This window comes from Zootoca vivipara, chromosome 7, assembly GCF_963506605.1.
Source record: "Zootoca vivipara chromosome 7, rZooViv1.1, whole genome shotgun sequence".
Classification (NCBI taxonomy): Eukaryota; Metazoa; Chordata; class Lepidosauria; order Squamata; family Lacertidae; genus Zootoca; species Zootoca vivipara.
In genome coordinates this window covers 23,601,408-23,625,557 of record NC_083282.1, presented here as the reverse complement: position 1 = coordinate 23,625,557, position 24,150 = coordinate 23,601,408, and the positions used below count along the sequence as shown (strand labels likewise).

The window sequence follows — 24,150 nt, the reverse complement described above, 5'->3', positions numbered from 1 at the left end:
TCCAGGTGTAAAAATGGCATGGTGGTGGGGATTTTGCCGAATCGGCAAAATGTCAGTGAAAACTCGGCTGTATGGTAACACAATGGAAAATGCAGCGGAAACAGCTCCAAAAGCTTAGAATAGAATAGAATAGAATAGAATAGAATAGAATAGAATAGATCTTTATTGTCATTGTCCCCTTGCGGGGACAACAAAATTTCTCGGTTGCTATATCAAAATCACTATTTGGGGCGGGGAGGTTTCCCCAGAAAAAGTTGACAATTTTGAGTTTGTTCCCCAAAAAACCTCAAGGGCACCCAGGGTCAGGGGGTCAAGCTGGCACTTCTTGCCCGAAATCAGAACTTGAAGCTGGGGTCTCTTTGGTGTATGCACAGTATATTCAAAATATCCATTTTGCCACACTTTGAAAGACGCAGTGCCTCTTAGAATAGAAAAGGGGCACCCTTATTGTGAGGCCACAGAGTGGTAAATGGGGACTTTATGAGTTAATTTGCAACAAATTATAATGATATGCTCTCTGTGGAGTGTGTCTCACTTAGTACCCTAACCTTTTCCTAATGTTGTAACAGAAAAGGTGCTTACCGTATGGGAAAAGGTGAAAAAACTTGAATGACCACAGAATTATTAGCTCTGTTAGCAGATCCTCCAAGTGTCCCTATTTCCCAGGGACGTCCCTGATTTAGAGAAGCCATCCCGGTTTCTGATTTGAACCCCAAACACCCCACTTTTCCTTAGGATGTTCCTATTTTCATTGGAGAAATGTTGGAGGGTATGGCATTATCCAACCCCCGAGCCGTCTAAAGGCAATCCTGTATAGCGAAGGTGGTTTTTTTATGTTTTATGTTTTTATATATGTTGGAAGCCACCCAGAGTGGCTAGGGGCAACCCAATAAGATGTGTGGGTATAAATAGTAAAATTATCATTCTGGAATGGGACGTCCCTATTTTCATCGGAGAAATGTTGGAGGGCATGTGTTAGGCCTGTGTGTCTCCTAAATGTTTGTGACAGTCTCGCTCATAGATGGTTTGCAAACTCTGCGTTCAGATGGTTGGGAACTGTATTGCTGAGCCACCTTGAAGTTATAATGTGCCTCAGAGTATCACTAACCGTGCTAAATTGACTCATAGTAATAACCAGAACAAGAACTGCACTTGAGGAAAGTGCCTTTTTCTCTTCAAGGCCTTTTTGATTCAATGGAAGCTTGTTTCTGGTACATGTACAAATGTGTTGCACAGTTGAAAGAGAGTGAGTGCACCGTTTCCAAGGGCTAAAAATAGTCAAGAGCTATACATGTTTAATCTGAAGCTTCATTGAGATCAATGGGGCTTACTCTTAACTAAGTGTGCTTAGAATTCTAGCCTAAAGTGGAGTTGGATATTTTGTATGTACAAAATGATATTTTGTAAATGACACCTTCTCTTTGCACTTTACTTGTCTTCTAGCATTATCAAAACTCAGTATAATGTGACCTGCTATATTAATGCTATTTACAAGATGCAAACAAAGGTCCCACTACTTTCCCTTCTCAGTTTGTAGTGTTCCGTAAGTGTCTGGTACTGCAGAAACTTCGGTGACTGTGTTAACATGGCGGAAGGCAGTGGGCAAGAAAAGACACGGTGGACTGCAACCGTAATTGTGAGTTCATCTCTTCAGGTACTGTATCCTACCATTTGTTCGTACAAGTTGCTCTACCCTCGCAAAAGGTCACAAAATAAATGGGGCTGTGCATTCCACCCTTTCTAGGAACACCTAATATAGAAGAGAGAGCCATGGTATCAAAGCTTAACAATAAAGTCAGACCACAGCTGTACCATGTCCCCATATGACTGGGATTAAGGCCTCCAGATTAGAGAGGGTAGTCTGCAAACAGATTTAAGACCCACCACCTTTTAAGTTAAAATTAAAACTAAAAAAAAAAGGAATTGACCGACATTGAAGCATAGTGTAATGGGAAGCACAATTCTCTAAGCAGTGAGAACTCCCAAAAGTGCAGAGGGTACTCAGGTTAAACCAGTACAATTGACACTGCTATCCCATTAGGTTTCGGGGGGGAACCCAGCTCCTTCAGAGCTCCCAAGAAATCCCACAGTTCTGACTTCAGTTTGAGTCCAAAATTGTCAATCAATTGTGCTCTTTCCACAAATAAACCCAAGTAGCCAGGGGAAGGCACAGAAATACACTTGCTTTTTTTTTTTTTGCTCTAGCTCTCCCACAAGTAGCTCCAATTATTTAGTTACTGTGGCATCATATTGACCCTAGTGTGCATTACCAAGGGATACTAAACAGACCTCGCTTGGACTTTTTACTTAACGGAAGAAACTGGTTTGACGACTTTACCAGTCCTCTTCTTCTCCAGACCTGTCTTATAGACGTAGAATTACAGTACTGAGTTGGAAGAAGCCCCAGGAGATTTTTTTAGTTTAATCCCCCAAAACACATAACAATATTTTAATTCCAATAAATCAGTGCAGTGGCTGTTCAGAAGTGAGATTTTCTGATAAAGCTTGCTTACAGCAGACTTCTTATATTCCTGTGCTGAGCTTTTTTCCTACCCCAAACAATTCCAGAGGGGTTCAATGTCATGATCAAAGAGCACCGACCATATTAATATGCCCATTTCAATGAAATCTAAAACACTAATGGCCTGGCTATAACAAAAGCACAACACAGAAGACCTTGCTTTATCAGATCAGAGGCCCATCTAATCCAGAATTCTATTCTCACAGTGGCCAATCAGATGTCTGTTGTATGCCCAATAGAGGACATGAGTGCAATAACACTCTCCCCACTTTTATTTCCCAGCAACTTGGTATTCAGAGGCATGCCCAGTAGCACACAGCCATTCTGACTCTAGTAGCCACTGAACTTCTCTAATTTTCATTTAAAGACCTGGTCTTACGAATAGCGTTGAGCTAGGACCTGGGGTAAAGGTAAAGGGGCCCCTGACCATCAGGTCCAGTCGTGTCCGACTCTGGGGTTGCGGCGCTCATCTCGCTCTATAGGCCAAGGGAGCCAGCGTTTGTCCGCAGACAGCTTCCGGGTCATGTGGCCAGCATGACAAAGCTGCTTCTGGCGAACCAGAGCAGCACACGGAAACGCCGTTTACCTTCCCGCCGGAGTGGTCCCTATTTATCTACTTGCACTTTGATGTGCTTTTGAACTGCTAGGTGGGCAGGAGCTGGGACTGAGCAACGGGAGCTCACCCCGTCGCAGGGATTCGAACCACCGACCTTCTGATCAGCAAGCCCTAGACTCTGTGGTTCAACCCACAGCGCCACCTGGGATACCGGGGCTCAAATCCTCAGTCATGAAGCTCACATGGGTCAGTCACTACCTGTCATCAGAACCTACCTCGCAGGGTTGTTGTGAGGATAACATGGAGAGGAGGAGAGCCATGTATGTTACCTTGAGCTCCTGGGAGTATAAAAGCAAATATAAATAAATAAATAGTTGGGAGCTAACTTTCACCCGTCTTGAGATGTTCCCAATTTGTAAAAGTGACTGAAAGAAAATAGGGTGAGTGAGCTGGAGTCTATAAGAGTTGTGTTTTGCACTTGGAAGACTTTTACATCAGGGAGGATGTGGGGGACGCACTCTGTTAATGGCTGTTAAGTGCCACTTCCTATCAGGTTGTAAGAAACCCTTTCTTCCTCCAACACTTGCAGCAGCAGCACCTCCGTGACATTTAGAATCGTTGCCCACCTGAGGCCATCCCTGCTTCCCAACGAACGAAGTGGCTTTTGCATTGACTTTTTGTTAGTACAGCCAGTGCTCGCCAATGTGTCCCCCTTCCCTCCTTTTCCCCTCTGGAGCCTTCCTTTAGTTTGTTAATAGCAATTACAGGATGCAATGAGCAGTCATAATGACAAACAGGCGATGCAGAAAGTGCTATAGATGTTTTTATCTGGGTTCTCCTTGCTTTCAGGAAGCATTTTGATTGATTAATCTATAATGTTGATCTTTGTTACTCTTTTAAATGCAGGTTTTTTTTATTAGTTTCCCTTTTCTTGTTGACAGGAACAGTTCTTGGAGGCAGTACACTGTCATTGCACAAGCTGACATTGTTCTTGATTGATGGAATAGAAAGAAACTTGGCTAGCTTCTCTTAAGAGGAAAACTTGATTGATGGGGATACCTGGGTAATCTGTGACCCTCCAGATGCAGCTGGTCTACAGCTTGCAACATCTCTGGCTGGGGCTGATGGGAAACAGGCCCTTTTAAAAAAAGCTGCTGCATTTGGAATACATCTTCTGTCCATTCCTATCCTTTTTCTGGGTCCACCTTACTTTCCTGACTGTTATAATGAACAGAAGGGGAATGGGATGACAGAGGCAGGAGGAACCGACAGGAGAAAACCCAAACATTTTCTCATTGCATTGGGGAGTGTAATGGATGGCTCTCCAGGCTGCAACTGGGACAACTGTTAAGTTATGTTGTATGGCAAGCTAAACATAAAGCACCTTGGTTATAATGTGCAATATTTTCATGAAAATGATGCATGTTTTATAATATATGTTAGCTTAGTGGGAAGAGGAGTAAAGGTTTAAAAATGATCAACGCTGTAGATATTTCAGACTCTCTTTTGTCATTATAATAGAACTTGAAGTGACCCAATTAACTTTATTTAGAACTAGAATCATAGAATCATAGAGTTGGAAGAGACCACAAGGGCCATCCAGTCCAACCCCCTGCCAAGTAGGAAACACCATCAAAGCATTCTTGACATATGGCTGTCAAGCCTCTGCTTAAAGACCTCCAAAGAAGGAGACTCCACCACACTTCTTGGCAGCAAATTCCACTGTCGAACAGCTCTTACTGTCGGGAAGCATGTTTTAATCCTGTGATTTATAACTTATTTAGGGTCATGAAATTTCAATGTCCCTACAAAATCAGCATCACCGGGTTCGATATTCAGATACAGTGGAAAATGGATCAATAATTTTCTCTCTTTCTGGTACAGTATCTTAAATTGTAGGAAATGTGACCATTAAAATATATTTATTTTATATTTAATTAAATTTATATTTCATTTAATGTATTTATTTATATTTCATTTACTCTATTTATTTATAATTTAATTATATTTATTTCATTAAATATATACACTACTTGATGATGTGTGTGTGTTTATAATCTCAAAGTGGTTTACAGGGCTACTTAACCTGTAGAATTCAATATGGAAATTAAGAGTGACAAGTTGTACACATCATGGTCTTGCAGCATCCCTACAACATAATTTGGGTCATAGTATCAATATGCTTTACACCAGGCATAGGCAACCTTGGCTCTCCAGATATTTTGGAACTACAACTCCCATGATCCCTAGCTAACAGGGCCAGTGGTCAGGGCATAGCTGCCAAGTATCCCGTATCCGCCGGGAAAACCCCCTTTTTCTTAGCGTTTCCCGTTTAGCGAAAAATCCCGGTATTGTCCCTTAAATCGGGATACTTGGCAGCTATGAGTGGAGGCGAATGCAATTGTTAGCAACCCTAATTACCCGGCCATTTTTCTGGTGCCGCTTGCCCTTCTATGGGCACCAGAAAATGGCGGCGCCGGCGCCGGAAGTCGCTTCCGCGCATGACCGGAAGTTGCGTGACGTGACTTCCGGTGGCGCTTTGCCCTTCTATGGGCATCAGAAAATGGCGGCGCCAGCGCCGGAAGTCGCTTTTACGTGTTTCCGGTCATGCGCAGAAGCGACTTCCGGCGCCGGCGCCGCCCTTTTCTGGTGCCCATAGAAGGGCGAAGCGCCACCGGAAGTTGCGTCACGCAACTTCCGGTCATGTGCGCGCTGCCGATCCCGGATCTTTACGATCCGGACTTGGCAGCTATGGGTCAGGGGTCATGGGAGTTGTAGTTCCAAAACATCTGGAGAGCCAAGGTTGCCTATGCCTGCTTTACACTCACTGAATTTTATGGAGGGCGTAATCTCAATCTCCATAACTGACCCTTTAGAAGTCCCCCAAAGCCAATAATTTGTACTGTAATGACTGTTATCCTTCTCCCAAACTGGACATATTCACATCTGAAGGAAATTTTAGAATACTTGTAGCCAGATATGAATAGCAGAAAATGATCCTGTATATTTATAAGCAAGGCAGAATAATATATATTACAAGACAGAAAAGGAAAGGTCTTTTGTTAATTTAAAACCATTTTAAGCTATGAATGTTGGGTTTCACAGTACAGTTCAACAAAAAAACACTTGTTTGTTATTATTTTGTTCACTTAAATCACAAACAATTTACTAAATTCTCTCTTTAAAAGACAGTCCCTACCCATCGGTTTAAAATGTAAATAGACATCACACAAAAGGAAAAAGGATGAGGAGGGAAGAGGAAAACAAGCAAATTCATGTATAAATTTTTAATGTGTTCCTCATCTTCCTATTCTAATTTTAGAATCACTGTAATAAACTAAGCATATAGGATCAGGGCACTGTAGAAACAATTAGTCCCCTTTCTTCTTTTTTGACATCACAACCAATCGGGCTTCCAAGAAAACGGGTTCAGGAAACAGATGAAAGAGTAGCAATGAGACTTTCTTCCACGTACATATGCTTAGGACTACAGCGTTATATGAAGAAAAACAACAACCTCTATTTCAATAGTAAATATACCAACTATAAATGTATTTGACTATTTTTTATATGCAGTTAAGTCTGACTTGATCACCATACTTCTTCTTGCCCAGGGGTTGCATTTTTGCTGGTCGATGCTCAAGGCTTATTTTTCACAGAGAGAGAGGTTTTATTTGAAAGAATAAAGAAGTTCATGACCATTCACAGGAATGGATTTTTGCTTTTGTCAGCCGCTCGTCATGGACCAAAAGAATGGGATGGGATGTTCAGACTTCAGCAGAGGTATGAGTTTTTTAAAAAATAATCAGTAGTTTGTTTTATTAGTAAAGGAAACTAGGTACAATAATATGAAGTGTTTGCATAATTATCAAATATGTAGGTGAATTTGATTTTGCTCAAAGAATTTAGTCAAATAATTAAAACCCTGTTGTCATATTGCACTATACAAGAAAATGATGCATCTCGGTCAGTATGACTTGGCAAACTCAAGTCTGATAACATGAGACCATTTTGGAAATTTAACAAGTCATCATTCCCTAAGTACAAGATAACACTATTTTGTGTTACCTTCTCAGAGACTGAGGGTCATATCCTAGGAAGGCAACCTGGAAGTAAATCCTGTTGATTTCAATGAGACTTACTTCCAAGCAAGTACGTGTTAAGACTGTAGCACAAGTTCTAATGGTCTAAAAATGAGAATTATGCTTCTGAAAGTCCAGCAATACAGATCATTATGCTAACAAAGAAGCAATTGGCAGGGGTAGTACAACCTAACCTAGGGCATGGCAGTAGTACTGCAAGAACAGAGCATATACTGGAGTAACAGGATGCGTCAATATTAAGTGGATGGTTCAATATTAAGTTTACGTTCAAAGTCTTAAAAGCGAGTTAGTCCAATCTGATCATAATGACCACTATTAATAACATAATTATCTCTGTGTGTTCTCTCCTGCATTTAATTTCCCTCTGACCTCATTATTTAAATTCCTCCTCCGCTGCTCTGTTTGTCTGCAACTTGGGCAAACACTTCATGCATTTGATTCAGTGGACTGAAGTTAAGAAAAGCCATGAAAATTTGTTGGCCATTAAAATGCCAGAATAAGTTTTGTTCGTTTTGGTCACATAAGTATGCGCAATACTTTAGAAACCTAGGCACAAATAAATATTGGGAGCTTACTTTTATCAGACCAGACTTTGTCTATCAAGCCTAGTACTTTATTGTGGTGGACAGAAGGTAGCATTGTGCATCTGTGTAAGATGTAAAGTGCATAGGAGACTACCCCTGCTGAAGACAATGCTGAAACACCTTGGGAAATAAAAAAAATTGGAAATGTTTTTGGTGACCCTTTAGCTTGGCCTTTCCCTTTTTGTTTTATTTCCCCATCTTGGGTGTAGCCCTTTTGTTTTCCATGTAGCTCAGGACTGTGTACTCCCGATTGCCTGGGGTTTAAGGAAGGCGTCTTTTCCATCACCTGAATTCTTGGTGCAAAGAAAAATATATAGAAAGGAGAATTCCTGGATGTCAGGCTCCAAGCCTGGGAGCAGTGGTAGGGAAGGACTTCAACTACCTTCTGCTATCCCAATCTTAGTGAAAGTGAAGTACCAGCTTTTGCAAAATCCCAATTTGCTGCAATCCTGTTAACATACCCTTATGTAACAGCATGCTCCAATTCTGGTCCACACTGTAAAAAATATGAATACTGTACTTAGCATGATTGACATTTTGAGGGTTGTTTCAGGTTCCTCGGCAGCCATTTACGAATAATTCCAGTCCACAATACCGCGGAAGCTATTAAACTCATGCTAACTATAGCAAAAGTAAGTAGCAGAATTTAATTGTCAAGTAATAACGTACAGCAAAACAGCTATGACGATACAGAATACATTAATAAGATTTCCACATACTTTCTTGAAAAGTCTCTCATACGTGCTAAGCATGTAACTGCATCTAAAATGAGCCAATGTGGTTTAGTGTTTTAAGTGCCAAACAAGAGCAGGGAAGGTTCTGGTATAAAACCCACTGGCCAACCTTCACAGGGCTGTTGTGATTATTTTTTTTTTAAAAGGTGGGAAGAATAACCAAGGATATCCTTGGAGGAAAAGTGACATGTAAGTGAATAAAATAGTTATTTGCTATTTGGTGCTTGTAATACTAATTATAGATACTTGACTGGCAGATACATATAGGGCCAAATGCTTAATGTGATATATGAATAAGATACAGTACTTCTACATAAATACTTTTGGCAATAATTATTTAAGAATACATACCTAATTTTTAAAAAGTGTTCCCTGTAGTTTACTTTGCAGCAAAACCAGAAATAAAATTAAAGACTAAGACTATTTTAAGCTATGCTCTTCAAAATAACTACTTGTTCCTTTAAAGAGTTACTTCAGTTTAACCTAAGATTTTTCTTTCAATCACACCAATATAAAATCAGAATTAAAGTATTAAATTTTAAGCATTTTTAAACATAGTCACTTGAAGATGAGTCATTTGTAGACTTTCATTTCAAAATAGAAGCTAAAAATCTCCGAAACAGGACCCTGCAAGTAAAATCTGTTATTTTACAAACCCTCGTTAGTACTTTCATTCAGGATCTTTCTTTCTTGCAGAAAGAATCCCAAGTTATTTTCAACTCTTATGGTGTATTAATTGCACAAACCATTACTATAACCTGCTTTATTTCTCTCCTTGTAAAGACTACTTCAAAACCGCATCTGGACAACATTCGCTACAGAATGCTAATGGCAAAGACACAGATTGTAGAACAAAGCTGTGTTTGGAAAATGCTTCATCAAAGTCAACTGGCTTGTAGTTTAGTAAACACCACTTAATGTTTTATTCAAAAAAGTTTGGCCATGTTTATTTGCAAAATAGTCTCAATTTTGTGCTTTTAAAAAATGTATCCACAAAGCAATAAGCATGTCATTTTGAAAGCGCATTTCTGGATGTTACATTCAGGATTAAAATCAGTGTGTGATTTCTTAGTTTAATTTCCTGTATAACCATCCAAGACATACTACTGTTCACTTGAAATGGATAACCAGATGTAAAATACTGACGAAGAATGTGTCTTTATTCAAGAGTAACACCTTTAAAAATGTACATAACTTTGCAAAAAAATGGCATAATTGTAGCCTACCCAATTTAATGTTTTCTTTTCTAAGAATTATTTAGAACTTGTTATTCTTTTATTTCCATTCATGATGGAAAATCTATTACTAAACAATTTGTATATTTAAGTCAATGAACTCCCACCTCCCAGACTTTTCATTCTGATCTGCTTGTACTTGCTCAGATATATTTCCAGAAATGACCAAGCAAATTTGCAGTGAGGAATTTACTCATAGTTGAAATGGTAGGTAGGATAACTCACCTTTGTCATCATAATGTAACATCATAATGATGGGCTGCTGGGCCTTACTACCATGAGGTGATTCTATTTTCTCCAAGTAACTGTTTAATCTACCTACATCTAACAGTGCTGCAACATGCTGCTATATATCTCCGAATCAGTTCTATGATAACTGAAATGGGTTCTTAGTACCTACACTGCAAGTCTAGAATGTACTCTCTCTAATGTCAATAAAGCACATGCCAATTTATAATTTCTTCAACACACACACAAGACGTAACCGGCTGTGCATTCACATAAATGATGCTCTTCTATATTTTCCACAATATCAAATATTTCTCTCATACATAATCAACACATAAAGTTCAACAAAGTAAACAGATTTTATGAATATACAAAGACATACATGGAATAGAAACTAGCAAATATTTGGACTTTATGAATGAACTGATCTATTGGGACTTCTGTTTACTTTGTTGAACTTTATGTGTTGATTATGTATGAGAAAAATATTTGATATTGTGGAAAATATAGAAGAGCATTATTTATGTGAATGCACAGCCGGTTACGTCTTGTGTATTTGTTGAATATATTTCACATAACCTGATGTTTGATGTTGTTTTGCAATTTATAATTTCTCTCATATCCTACATCTTGAGGCATTTGTGTTCTCTTACTTGTCTTGCAGGTATGATGTAATGCCAGTAAGGGAATTTATCACTTTTATTTTTTGCTTTTTCCTTGCTATTTTCTGAATACTTGAGGTCTGTACCAAATAGGTTGGCTGTTTTCTAAGTGTATTTTGGTTGGTGAAAATTAGACGCCCATCACAGGGTATGTATAAACCTATGGCTAAGGGAAAAAATGAAAATCTTCTGCAGTTCTGGTTACTGAAAAAGAATCCTTGAGAGAGAACATGTGTTCCCATTTCTGTTTCGCCATTACATTGAATCAAGTGCTTTATGTCACAGTAGGGTTATAAAACAGGCTGTGCCAGGAAAAAGTTCACTGTGTTCACCCATCCATGAATCCTCATAGGTATAGATGCTCCTGGGAGATCTGCCAACCAAAGACATTGCCAGAGGCTTCCTTTCACTGATACTGGTCGAGCGTTTTTAATGAATGCTAAGACACACTTCTACACGTATTTTGTAAAAATACCAATCAGGTTTAACAATTCCTTTAAAATCTGAAGATGTAGAAAAATATTCTTATGCCTTCTTTCCCAGCAGCTATGTAACGACGACTTGGTGTATACTTAAAAGGTTGGTATTTTTATCTTTTCAAGTAAAGTCATAATGACAGAAGTAGAAACAGAGTGCACAGTGTGAAACACTATTGGGATAAGGGAGGCAGAAAGCATCACTTGATCCTAGTAGTTTCTTCAGCTGCAGCATTTGTTTTGGTTTCAATGAGTTCTTCTACCCTGGCAAGAACACTCTCTATCAAATCAAATGTGTAAAGAGCTGAGTGGAGAACCTGAAATATTAAAGAAAATTAATGTTATTTATTGCATAAATATTACCAGTTTGTATTCACTTTGAATACAAAAGAAACCTAAGGCCCACCTTCCTACATGTTAACAGCTTCTCCAAAACTAGACCACTCACCTGAAGCTCCATTTCAGTTGTCATGTGGGGCATCTTTTCTCCAGCTACTGTTAAAGAGCAAATCTTCTTGGAAACATGAGATTCTGTAACATGAGATTCACACAAGAATAAGTATGTGTCTACTTGATAGGCAAAACTAGACTAACTCACATCATATAGCAAAATCAATTCTGAACTTTTTTTTTTTAAAGCGCCACAGATTTCTGATCTTTGTGACCAAAAATAACTTCTTTCCTATGGCAGAGTACAGGTTTGGCCATCAGAACGTCTTGGTCTCAGTCCTTTCATTTTAATTTAAAGATCTCAGGGAAAGCCTTGATGAAATGCTGCCAGGACAGATGGTACAGGACTGCATTCTCACACAAAAATCATGACAAATATGTCAGCTTTTATCTCTTTTAATCTCTATAGTCTTTTGTCTGCCTTTCCTGCTTCGATCTACTTGCACACAATTTCTAAAACGTACACACACAAACACGAATAATGAAGTCAACTAACCTCTTTTGTTCTCTTTTTTATTCTTTATTTCTGCTTCATAATGTGCTCTTGACATATTAAGTCCAGTGTGCAAGGGCTTCAAGAAATTTCTTTCAATTTTGCAAAGTTCTGTCCACACGCAGGTCTTAGGAAAGAAAGAAGGGGGGTGGTGTCAATTTGTAATGTTGCAGCGAGAGCCACAAGGCTAACAGAGTGTTTTCTTCAGGCACATAATCTGCTGGTCTAAGGAAGGAAAGGAGTTTAAGAAGTATCCTGTAATGCTGACCTAAATTGCAATCTGCTAAATCCATGTAGCCTCTCCAGCATTCTAACTGCAGCACATACTTGTAAATGAGGCTTCAATGTTATATTTGCTAGGGTGTCCTATGGAAAAGGTCTGCATAATTTGTCTCTCATCCAGCCCAGTACTGCCCCACCAGCAATGTTGCAGTGTGACAGATATTTCAAAGTCACACACCTTGCTGGGCAGGCACTGAATCTGGCTGCTTGGTTACAAATTGTGCAAGGTCCATTAAATAAACTGCAGAGATTCTAAACATTTGGCTAGCTTTCTTCTTGGCTGAGATTAAGAAAAATAGGTTTTACTTCTGACTTGCTACAATTTAAACCCTTGAGGGTTGTTGTTTTTTAAATGCTCTTGCAATTGGCAATCAAATGAAAATACTGATCTTTGCCCGGCGAATAGTTCCCCTCCTCTCTAGGCAATTCAGAAAACAGGATTTTACTGTATTAAGTGATGTACAGAAATTCTCTTCTCAAGTTTATCGGAATCAAAGCACAATATATTATTTTGTAAGCAAACAACTTGTGTGGTATTCAAAGCTGTATCAAAGAATAGTTATTGTGGACGAGTAGAAGTGTGCGTGATGGTTTAAAAAACCACCCTATGATGGCTAATTACTTCTCAAGCCTGTTCCATTAGAGGATCTATGCTGCTGTACAATAAAGCAGTCCAAAAATGCAAGTTTCTTTTTTGCTTGCAGTGTTTAACATGCCAATTCCTGGTTAACAATGTATTTGCCCCCCTACTGACATGGAACTTATTGGTGTTTTGGGGGGATAAGTGGTCTACCTAGGATTGAAGCAGCCAGAAAACTAAAGCTACATTGGCTTTTTTTTAAAGTGGCAATGAACCTCAGCTAAATGGTGCACACTCAAGAGCATTAGGAAACAAATCTGATGATGAGCCTGTGGCAATATTTAAATCTAAATTGTTCCTTTGATTATCTCAGTCCATTTATCCATCAAGATGCAGCAGCTGGATAGGGATATGAGCATGCAAAAACCACCATATCAATCATAAGCCATTTCACTGAAAAGTGCTACAACCATTGAATGTTAAGCTAGAGCAGCACTATGAGTACTCAATGTTGTAGGATGTGTTAAGGCAAAAGATGGACAGAGGAGTTTGTGTACAGGTGGAGCAGGGAGAAATGGGCTGATTAGTGCGGCTGTGCTTTTTGTGACAATGCAAATGCCAAATACACAGTAAAAAATAATCATGTAGAGAAAGGTGCCCAGTGGTAAAAATCACTGAAATTCAAAATAAAGTTTTCAACTGACAAGTTTTAACTAATAAGCTTAATGGGTAAGATTGCCCCAGTCTACTCCTTACTAAGCTGTAGTAAGTTATTTTATTTACCATTCCTCACTTTCAGGCTGTTTCTGCTTTGGTGGCTTAAGAACAGACATTTCCAGTAAAGTGCTCAGTAGGAAACCATCTATTGCTGGTACAATTATAGTTCTAAGACAGTGATGGGCAACCTTTTGAGCTTGGTGTGTCAAAATTCACCAAAAACCCAAGCATAACTCGGGTGGTGTGTCACTTCGAGAAAAAATCCATAATTTCGCGATATTTATAGTTTAGATAACAAAAATGTATAATTGTAATATATAACTATTTAATAAACCAAAAACTACTTATTTAACCAAACCAAACCAAAAACCCCTTATTTATCACAAAGTGCCCAGAGTTGTTGACCTTTTTGGGGGGAGCTGCTAACCTTTGGAGGTTTTTTTGGGGTGTGTGTGCAAAAGTTGCTTTGCTTTTTGGGGGGGGATGTCCCAAAGCTGCTGCACTTTTTGTGGGGGAAAGAGAACAAAAATAAATGATGAATGATACCTTCGCTGGAACTAACACACAGCACTGACATAGTCTGCCAAAGCGCCAAAAAACCCAGCACAGAACGGGTTAAAAAATGAACGCTGTTACACCCAATCATAGTATGCCAAAGCGCCAGAAAAAAACAGCACAGAAAGTTTAAAACAGCAGCATGAATGGGCCGATGGGGCGCGTGCCAGCAGTGAGGGCTCTGCGTGTCACGTCTGACACGCGTGTCATAGGTTCGCCATCACTGTTCTAAGATATCCTTTGACTCTTTGCTCAAGCCCTTCCCAAGGAAACCTGAATATTTCAACCTTACTCTTAACTTTAGTGTGTGCAGATAGGAAGACAGGAATTGGAGTTCTTCTCTCAGACACCGGAGTCAAAACCAATTACAGCGGTACCTTGGGTTAAGAACTTAATTTGTTCTGGAGGTCTGTTCTTAACCTGAGGTACCACTTTAGCTAATGGGGCCTCCCGCTGCCGCCATCGGGCGATTTCTGTTCTCATCCTGAAGCAAAGTTCTTAACCCAAGGTACTATTTCTGGGTTAGCAGGGTCCGTAACCTGAAGCATCTGTAACCCGAGGTACCACTGTATTAACAATGGAGTAGAGCTTGACTATTCCCATAAACTACAACTCTAATGGTACCCAGATGTTCTGAATGTGCCACATATATTTCCTGCAACCTCCACTCTTCACAGGCTGAATGGGAGTGTCTGTATTACTGGGGCAGGGAGAATCTCATCTAGATCAGGAGGGAGTTAGATTCTATGCCCCACTGTACCTTAGAAGTGACCCAAGGCTTGACACCAAAGGCAATAAAAGCCTTTAACCCTGCCACTCTTGTTCAGTCTAAGTCATTGGCAAGATCTCCTGACCATGGTAGACTCCCAATTTCTAAATGATTCACAAAAGCCATTAAAAATTTGAGATGTCTAACACACATTGTCTTAAACAACTTTGAAATGCATTAATTCCAAACTGGATACAGGAAAGTAACTTACTAGTTATACACACTAAACTGCAATTTCAGAAACAGTAAAATGGGAATAATCCAAAATTAGGTGTACCTAAATCCCACTGAAATAAAAAGGAACATATTCACCCAACAATGCACTTATATCTCAGATTTCAATGGAACCTCATCATGCACAACCCCTGAAATAATCAAAATCCACTAAAATCAGTAGGTTTTAATTCTGATCCAGATCAAGTTGTGTGCTTGATTGATGCACTCTAACTTCAAACTGGGGTGCAAGGTCTTCAAAAACAGATTTCAGTGAATAAGGCAGCAGTATTAAATACACTCAGAAAATGGAGGTGAAACTTTGCTTCTGCTACAGAGGCATAAAATTATTTGCCAGATCAGAATAAAACCCTTCAAACTGGGCTTCCTTCAAGATGCTGAGCTATTTGCCCTCTGGCAGAACTGTATTTAGCTAAAGACAACAGTTCAGTAAAGCATGTTTACAGCAGCAATTATATTGCTGTTATCTGGCTCTGCTGCTCTCTCTTTTTCTTATTGATTTCAAAAGCTTTGCTTGCAATGCTAAATTCAGCCTACTCATTGCCTTGACACAACAAGCTGAGATTTCACATCTTATATAATAAGAGGCATGCTAAGCACTGCTTTAGGTAGTCTCAGAATAGAAGATACTAGGGTGCACTCTCATATTACTTTACTGTGGGGGTGGAAGAGGAGAGGAAATCTTAAGATGATTAGCAGTCTCTCCTGCTAAGAAAATTGATATTCATCATAGACTGTTTAAGATGGACATAAATACATATTTTATTCAAATAAACCCATCACTCCTGCTATAGTCAGAGTTGGGTTAAATCAATTGACAAGCTGAAATTCAGTTCAAGTGCCCTATAGTACGGTTGACCTGTTTAGAGGATGGAGCTACAGAAAGGGATAGAAAATGAAGGCGCTTAATCCCAGTTGAAAATTAAAGAATAAACGCTTCAAGGCTAAGTTGTCTAAAGACTCATGAATAAACCCTGACATTGCTATTTTATCCCCTACATACTGAGAAGGAATAGAACACTCATGGAAAAATCCTCTGCAGTGAAGTAGCATATTTAAAAAGAAAAAAACACTTTCGAAGTCCAAATGTCTTATAGAGATATAATTGGGAAAATGTGCAAAATTCAGAGATTTAAAACTTTGTTTTTATGTAACCAAGGAATCATTATTTACATGTGGCAATTCAATTTATGCTCTGGTACACATAGATAAAAAAAGAGCTTTATCACATTTAAGAGTATTTCAACTGCATTCTTTTTCACAAATCTTCAGTGATTGTTAACACATCTTCTTTCTCTCACACACATGCACGCTCTCACACACCCCAACGTAGCAGGGTCTTTTTTTTAATTAATCACTTACTTGATTGTCATTTTCATTATCCTTAATGACTAAATATCGCAGCAGGTTTAGTGATGCCATAATCCTGCAAATTAGAAATATAGAATCAATCCCTTGCCATCTACATTTTACTTCCACAGAAGGATGCCACTGGAGGAATTAATGTGAAACAGGTTATGCTGGAATACAAAAGAGATCTTGCAAAAATGAAGAAAAGATGGAGCAGGCTCTTTTCGAGTGTTAATTTACAGTAAGACTGGGCAAGTAATATAGCAGGTATAATATAATCCTCCAAGGCAACTGGTATAAAAAGCAGTAAAACAGACAAGAGAACAAGTGAAACCTTTCTTGGTTGACCAATAAACTATACTGATTGCCTGTTAAAGGTAAATCATTCAATTTGAATCTCGCTTGTCTCCAACAGAATCACCATCCTACTGGATTGCCTGTGTCACTGAAACTACGTAGCTAGCCCACTTCCCCACTATAGTCATGTCTTCTTTTTGTATCTGTATGTCATGGGATGAACAGAAGGCAGCTTTCTTTAGGCATGTACAGTAACAGACAATCGAGCCAATGCTCAAAACTCAATATTTGAAGTGGTAGTATCACATACAGAACACAACTTGCCTTCCAAATAATTTATTCAGCAATCAAAAATCAAAATAAAAAATCAAACAGCGATACATGGAAAGCCACCTTATACAGGATCAGACCACTGATCCATCTGTCTCAGTATTGTCTGCACTGACCGGCAGCAATTCTACAGGGTTTCAAAGGCAAGAGACTCTCCTAGCTCTATCTGGATATGCCAGGGATTGAACTTGGGATGCAAGCAAGGCATATGATCCACCACTCATCAACCCTAGTGGTGACCACTAGGCAGAAGTGAAAAGTCTTTGCCATCTACTACAATCCTTTCTCAACTCTCACACATTCATTCAACTCTGGATTGCCCCAAAGATGCTACAGGCAAGCTCAGCTTCTCTTCACTTCTCCTCACTTCTAGTCATTCCATTGATATCAGAAAGGTCCATATGTGACTTCTCAAAACCAGATTCCACTGAGGTTTTGTAAGCTAAAGCATACCTCTCTGATCAGGAGCCAACAATAGCAGATTGGCTTATAACCAGGCTTTCATTTATCCTTTGGTACCAATTCCATGAGTCCTCTAGAAAGCACAAATGAGATGAAGGATGGAAGCTTTCTCTTCTCCAAGTCTCCATTCAAAGTGTGTGTGGGGGGGACACAGGGGGAGAACTGCCAATTAGTGTTTCTTTTCTCCAAATTGAAGGGCAAGCGACATAGGCAGCTAAGAGCCCTCCTTGCCAGAGGGTACAGTGTGCTTACTTTCTTGGCAATCAGCTCCATGAACTGCCCAGCCCCAGAAAATGATTGCATTACAAAGGTTCTATAGTTCCCTTTAGAGGAGAGTTTCCCGAAAATGTCCAGTCCCTCTAATGGCCATTTAGACTGCCTGGGGATTCTCGATTAATAAAGATGCTGGACATTGGTACAGTTTGGAGTTCCTGCAGCAGAGGTAGAAGTTTAATGCTCTTTAAGGCCTACTAAAAGACAAGATGAAATCTGATTCACATTTTAATACTTATAGATAGGAACATGGTCTTAATTACTAAAAGTCAAAAGCAAAAGACCCAAAGATTATTCTCCCCCCCCCCCAAATAAGATATTTGTGGCTTGTTTCACAATTCTAGTCTGATGTGCTTCTGATCATCTGTAGTGCAGAAAGTTCTGGTCAAATAAGCTTAAGTGTTAGTAAACTTAAGTTAATTGCCAACATTGTTTTAAAAGCTGCACTGAAGGCAGCTTGGGGGGGGGGGGAATCAGCAAAATACCTTTGCAATTATCCTTTTTACATCTCACCTGTCTGAGTTCTGAAGAAGATCAGTTTCAGCACCTTCAGGTAGTGAGAGTATTATGTCTAACAGTGAGACCAACTGGAGTCCAGTAAAAAACTTACTTCCTGTTGTACTCTGAAAAGCAACATACAGAAACAGTTGATATGTTCTTTGTGCAGCCAGGAGCTGTATCAATATTACAGATGAGCAAGTTCCAGAAAAGGAACTATTAACTTTGTATTCCAGTTGCATGATATGAGCAACCATATATTATTGCTTCTTACTCTTGTCTAAGATCGACCCAGATTGCAGGTAAGGCTAAGTCAAACAGGTAAGGCTTAGCTCATTTGCAACAGAATGACTGGGAAGGAGCAAAGTGGCGGTGATCTGCTCTCTGGAAGCCTGTTTGCTTGTTCACTCATGCCAGGCTATGGTTTGAGTTAGCATTATGGGTGAACGATGACACAGTCTTTCCACAACGTTGCATTATTACATAATTCCTTCCCCTTTAAGATTGATCCTTAGTATTTAAAACAGGTTCAAGATGAGAACTGTTCCAATACACCATCAGTAACCAATAAACCCAAATAGTACAATAATAATTAGAATAAAGTGTTGTGTACATTTCTATGAATGCGTTTAAGCTACATGAATCATACAACTTTGCAAGGTTTGGGATTTTTAAAGAGGTGTCACATTTTAAAATGTCCTCTTAACTCTACCACAAAGATGTGGTAATAAGTGGGAATGCCTCAGCAAGAAAAGAGATAAATGCGCTTTATAACATGTGCACTGAAAGATAGTTGTGCTACATAAAAAAGGCCCTTTCAATGATCACTTGCATTTTCAAGTACTGTTTCCCCTGTTTTTACAAAAACTACCATCAACAGTGTGTATCCATGGATCACTTTGAATCCCCACTTTAATACACAGGTGTACATTCTTCCACTTTCTTATATTCAGTAACCTTCCTTACCTGTAAGGATAAATCAATTTGATTTTTAATATTCTGAATGATGAATCCTTCTACCCCAGAATGGTTACTTGTCTTCAACAAACATCTGCGACACAAAAGATAGGAAAGGAAATATTATGCCCTAAACCATATAACTGCAACACAACTATCTAGAGAATAAAAGACTGCAATAAAAATAAAGCCAATTTATGGTAAAATAAATTAATAGTTATTGGAACTCTAAATTGCCTGATTTTGGGGGGGAATTTGAGAACAGACATACCTGAACAACGTGAATTTCCCCTCTTCTTCAAACTTCTCTATATACAATTGTAAAATCTTTAAACTCTTCTTTCTCTAAATAGAAGCAGACGTAGGAGGGAGGGGATCAGGAAAACTGCACTTCAGATGCAACACTTCTAAAACCACATGACACCCAGTTACGTACCAGATGTTCAAAAGGGCACAGCGTCATGACCTTTACCAAATCCTGCCGTTAAAAAAGGAAAAAGACAAATTATAAAATGGAAATTCAGATAACACAACCCCTCTGAGAGCGTAAACAATTTAAAATGCTGTTTAAAAAGAACTAACTTGCAACTCACAAAAATAAAGGCACTAGAGCAGTAAAGCTGCAACTCCGTCCTTAAGCCACAATACTGCACATGCACATTTTGGAGGGGTCAGGGCAGTAAGCGATCTTGTAAGTGTACTAGCTGCAATAAAGGCAGAGAGAAGTGGATTAAGGAGAGAGTGACAGAGATGCATCAACTCAAGATACCGTATTATGTCCAAGACAGCCACACGATTATAGTGAGAAGAAAAGAAGTCCATTAACCGGTTGATACCCCATGTAAGATAACGTATTTTTCTGTGTATAAGACAAGGGTTTTTTTTATTAAGAAATAATGTTAAAAATTTGGGGTCGTCTTATACACGGGTAGTGCATAGGGGGGAATGGGCGATTTTTGGCAGCTGCAAGTAGGAGATATACAGCAGTGATTGGACGGGTGATTGGTGTATGCACCAAGGGCCATTTGGGATTGGCTGTTGTTGCAGCAATAGGGCGGGTGATTTGTGGCTGCTGGCAGCAATTGGGCAGACAATTGTTGTCTTCTGCGAGGCATCTTCTGGCAGCTGCGTTGAGGCAGGTGAGTGATTGCTGGCAATTTCCCCCCCCCCAAAAAAAAGTTCAACCAGCCTGGGTATCCCCCCTCCCACCAAAAAAACTCAACAACCCTGGGCAATTCCCCCCCCCAAAAGCTTAACAACAACTCTGGGCAATCTCCCCCCCCCCCATTTTCTTAATTTGGAGTCCCCCAAAATAGGGGTTGTGTTATACACAGGGGCATGTTATACACGGAAAAATCGGTAATCTACTTAAGTGAGCACTTTATGCAGTTTGCATACATGCGCAAGAGAATCAAGTTATGCTCACAATGTTTCTGTGTTCCTGCTGGAGCCTTCTCACATCATAGTTTTGGGGAAATCCTATTCACATCCTCATTTTGGCCAACAAAAGAACCATCTTGTGCTCCTCATTTCACTTTGCACACTTTAAAGGTGGGAAAACCCACTGCAATTATCTGGGTGGTTCCTCCTCCTCTTATAACATTTTGTTCTTCTGCTCTGATATGCTTCAAGCTGCCATCCTAACTGCACACTTACTAGAGCGCCAAGTTCTACTGTAGTCAGTGGGACTTAGGTCTTAGTAAATATTCAAAGGATGTAGCTGCAAGTTTAAAAAATACTCATAATCAAAACAGCAACTAGTAAAGGAAAGTGTTCAAGAGGCTGCACTTCAGATATCACATTACGGTGTATTTTGGATATGGGGGGAAATGCAGGAGTAAAAGCTGGGCTTTGTATTTAAAGTATAGGATGAGGTTCTGAATGTGTTCACTAACTTTCATTCCAATGTTTCAATGTATAGTATTCATTTCACTGCATTTTGCTGCCCCCTTTGAAAACGGAAAAAGGGATTACACTGCTATTCTAACTTGAAACATACAAGTACTGAATTTTGGTTCAGGTAGGTAGCCGTGTTGGTCTGGGTCGAAGTAAAATAAAAAATCCCTTCAGTGGCACCTTAAAGACCAACTAAGTTTTTATTTTGGTATGAGCTTTCGTGTGCATGCACACTTCTTCAGATACAGATACAGATATCTTCAGATTCAGATTCAGGTATCTGAAGAAGTGTGCGTGCACACGAAAGCTCATACCAAAATAAAAACTTAGTTGGTCTTTAAGGTGCCACTGAAAGTACTGAATTGGATACCCTTGTCTCCAAAGTTCTATGAAGTTTTGGGATAGACTCCACTTCACTTTGCCATTTACCAATTCTCTACAGCACTATTTAACGTAGGTGGAGGCAGAGCTTCATTTTTTGCTCCAAAAATATCTACAAGGAGCACTTGCCAGTAAATGAAAGAAACAAAGTCTTAAAAAGAATATATGGCGAAAGCTTTAAGCCTCAGATTGAAGGTTTTAAATGTTTGTCTGTATCAGCCTGTTTAGTTAACCACGTCTGAAGCCTTTTTGTATTAGTCATATTAAAACGCTGGGTAAATAATTAAAGCTTATATTCTTTTCAAAGCACTTGGGAAATAACACATTAGAAAGTGTAGCATGTGTAATTAAAAGTTCATGGTTTCCATCATATTACCTGAGGTGTTGTAATGAAGCCTTTGAACTCCAAATACTCAAGCAAAAGGCTATTATCTTCCAGCCTCAGTAGACAGTTCTCCAATAGCGCCTACAAATTAAGTTAATACAGTATATTGATTTTGAAGGACCACGGGTATTAATCTCATTTGCACAATAAGAACATTTCCCAACTGATAGAACAGAAAACTGGGCAGAACAGAGCAACCACTATGAGTGTTAAAGAACATGTAAGCACTGTAGCCTTTTCTGTGCAATTGAACCAACGGATGGAGGTGAATGCCCCACTGTTTTGTGGCGACACATGAAGGCAGGGCTTTAAAGTACTGGATAAACTAGTACTTTAGAAGTCCTACATTTAATTGGAATGCAAGCCCCATATTGAATTGGGAGCCAATTTCGTTTTCAGTTAGCAAAATGGTCGCCACTATGGCAGATGGGGTGGAAGTTAGGAGGCAGGACTTAGAAGGCAAAAGGACCTTTGTGAAGTGCCATGATTCTCCGTACGCAAGATTAGTGGGATCCCAGTCAGCAAGGATCCTATCAGGGTTTGCCTTCGACATGCCACATTCTTATTTACCCCTCTGAAGTGAATGGGGGAAAGGCATCACTGGGGTAGTGGCTAAACTTGCTCCCTGATGACCCCGAGAATCAAGTCTCTATTTGAATAGCCCTCCCCTTTCTTCACTGTAGCCCCATCCTGGGTTGTGTTTTTAAGGCTACATACACAACATACATTTAAAGCACAGATTCCAAGAATCTGGGGAACTGTAGTTTACCCCACACAGATACAATACAATCCCTTGTATTCTTAACAAACTACAGACCCCAGGATTTGGGCCACAGGGGAGTCATGTGCTTTAAATATACGGGGTGTACACAGCCTTAGTCATGCCTGACAGGATGTTGGGAATTTGCAGATTCAATAGAACGGGCTTTATCCATTCCGAGCAAATATGCTTAGACTGAGTGTTTCAATGTAGCCATGTTTTCAGACTCTACCAGGCCTGAATTAAAAGTGTCCCCAGGGCTTTTGACAGTGTGTTTTAAAAACACCAGCAAAAGCACAGCACAATCCGTCAAGCGTGCCTCCATTTATTTTCAGCTGCAGTGGGTGCAACTCCTCAGCAAACTACATTCAAATTAATAGTGCCTGGTTGCTTAGCAACAGTGTTTAATGGATTAGGCCAGGAGGGACTGCAGCTCAGGAGGAGGAGGAGATGTGCTTTGAATGCGGAAGGGCCCAAGTTCAATCCCTGGCGCTTGCAGTTAAAACGATCAGGTAGAAGATGAGGAGAGAGACCTTTGATTCAGGCCCTGAAGAGCCATAGCTAGTCATCCAGAGTATAGACAATACTGGGCTAGGGACAGACCAATGCCAATCTGGCTTACAATGGCAGGCATTTAAATTTCATGCAAGTGCGCATGCTACTGATATAAGCATGCTTAGGGGGCAAGTCATGTTGCAGCTGTAAAGATATCTGCTTAGAAGTAAACTCTATGGAAACGCATGCAGCTGAAATGAATGCCAATAAAGCTATATGCGGAATCAAGAGTGATGCTGGCCAATCCTATTTCTGTATAAAGAAACAAGTCACACTGAGTTCAGGGAGACTTACTCCAAGGTAGACATATAATGATGGCTGCAAACTCATTCCCATCTCATCATTTAAAACAGGGGTGGCTAACCCCCAAGTTTGGGGGCCTAATCAACCTCCCCCCAATGTCTCTTTTTTGCCAGAAACAGCAAAAAACGTATTTTATTATTAGACAGTGATGGGGTGCACAGATGCAGATTGTTCCCTCAGCTGGCATCAGATTGTTCATTTGATGAGCAGGCAGGGGGCACTCCTTCCTCTCAGCTGATCTGCATGGATCAGGTGGTGGGGCTGTGTGCCCCCATATGTCAGATTGTATGCAGGGTGGCTGCACCTTCCGTTGGTACCCAAGCCGCCACAGGTTGGCCAAGGATGAATGTGGTCCTTGGGCCAAAAAAAGGACACCTCCATTAATTTACAAAAGCAAACCTGACAACAACATAGCTGCCAAGTTATCCCTTTTTTACAGGGATTTCCCCTAATGCTGAATAGGCTTCCTCGCAAGAAAAGGGAAAACTTGGCAGCTATGGACAACAATAGCCAGCGGGACTGAG

The 24,150-nt window shown here is 39.8% G+C and overlaps 2 protein-coding genes across 2 annotated transcripts in view; one reads left to right on the top strand and one right to left on the bottom strand.

The window, feature by feature from the left end:
* The first annotated feature begins 1,585 nt into the window (after positions 1 to 1,585).
* On the top strand, positions 1,586 to 9,416 carry C7H1orf146 (chromosome 7 C1orf146 homolog). Its single transcript, XM_060276735.1, has 5 exons — positions 1,586 to 1,654; positions 4,862 to 4,955; positions 6,692 to 6,860; positions 8,318 to 8,396; positions 9,282 to 9,416. The coding sequence occupies exons 1-5, from the start codon at positions 1,586 to 1,588 to the stop codon at positions 9,414 to 9,416; spliced, it is 546 nt and encodes a 181-aa protein (XP_060132718.1).
* Positions 8,398 to 24,150, bottom strand: part of GLMN (glomulin, FKBP associated protein) — a 29,553-nt gene continuing 13,800 nt past the window's right edge. The window contains exons 11-19 of the mRNA XM_035124010.2: positions 22,000 to 22,089; positions 19,783 to 19,824; positions 19,618 to 19,691; positions 19,356 to 19,440; positions 18,405 to 18,514; positions 16,542 to 16,605; positions 12,046 to 12,169; positions 11,548 to 11,630; positions 8,398 to 11,416 (exon numbers count right to left, since the gene is read on the bottom strand). Coding sequence (XP_034979901.2) covers positions 11,300 to 11,416; positions 11,548 to 11,630; positions 12,046 to 12,169; positions 16,542 to 16,605; positions 18,405 to 18,514; positions 19,356 to 19,440; positions 19,618 to 19,691; positions 19,783 to 19,824; positions 22,000 to 22,089 — 789 coding nt within the window. The 3' untranslated portion in view covers positions 8,398 to 11,299. The remainder of the gene's footprint in view (positions 11,417 to 11,547; positions 11,631 to 12,045; positions 12,170 to 16,541; positions 16,606 to 18,404; positions 18,515 to 19,355; positions 19,441 to 19,617; positions 19,692 to 19,782; positions 19,825 to 21,999; positions 22,090 to 24,150) is intronic.

Excerpts from the sequence above, each read along its gene's own strand:
- C7H1orf146 (XM_060276735.1), top strand. The coding sequence starts at position 1,586 with ATGGCGGAAGGCAGTGGGCAAGAAAAGACACGGTGGACTGCAACCGTA. Across the intron at positions 1,655-4,861 it reads TTGTGAGTTCATCTCTTCAG|GGTCATGAAATTTCAATGTC; the intron begins GTACTGTATCCT and ends TAACTTATTTAG. Across the intron at positions 6,861-8,317 it reads ATGTTCAGACTTCAGCAGAG|GTTCCTCGGCAGCCATTTAC; the intron begins GTATGAGTTTTT and ends GGGTTGTTTCAG.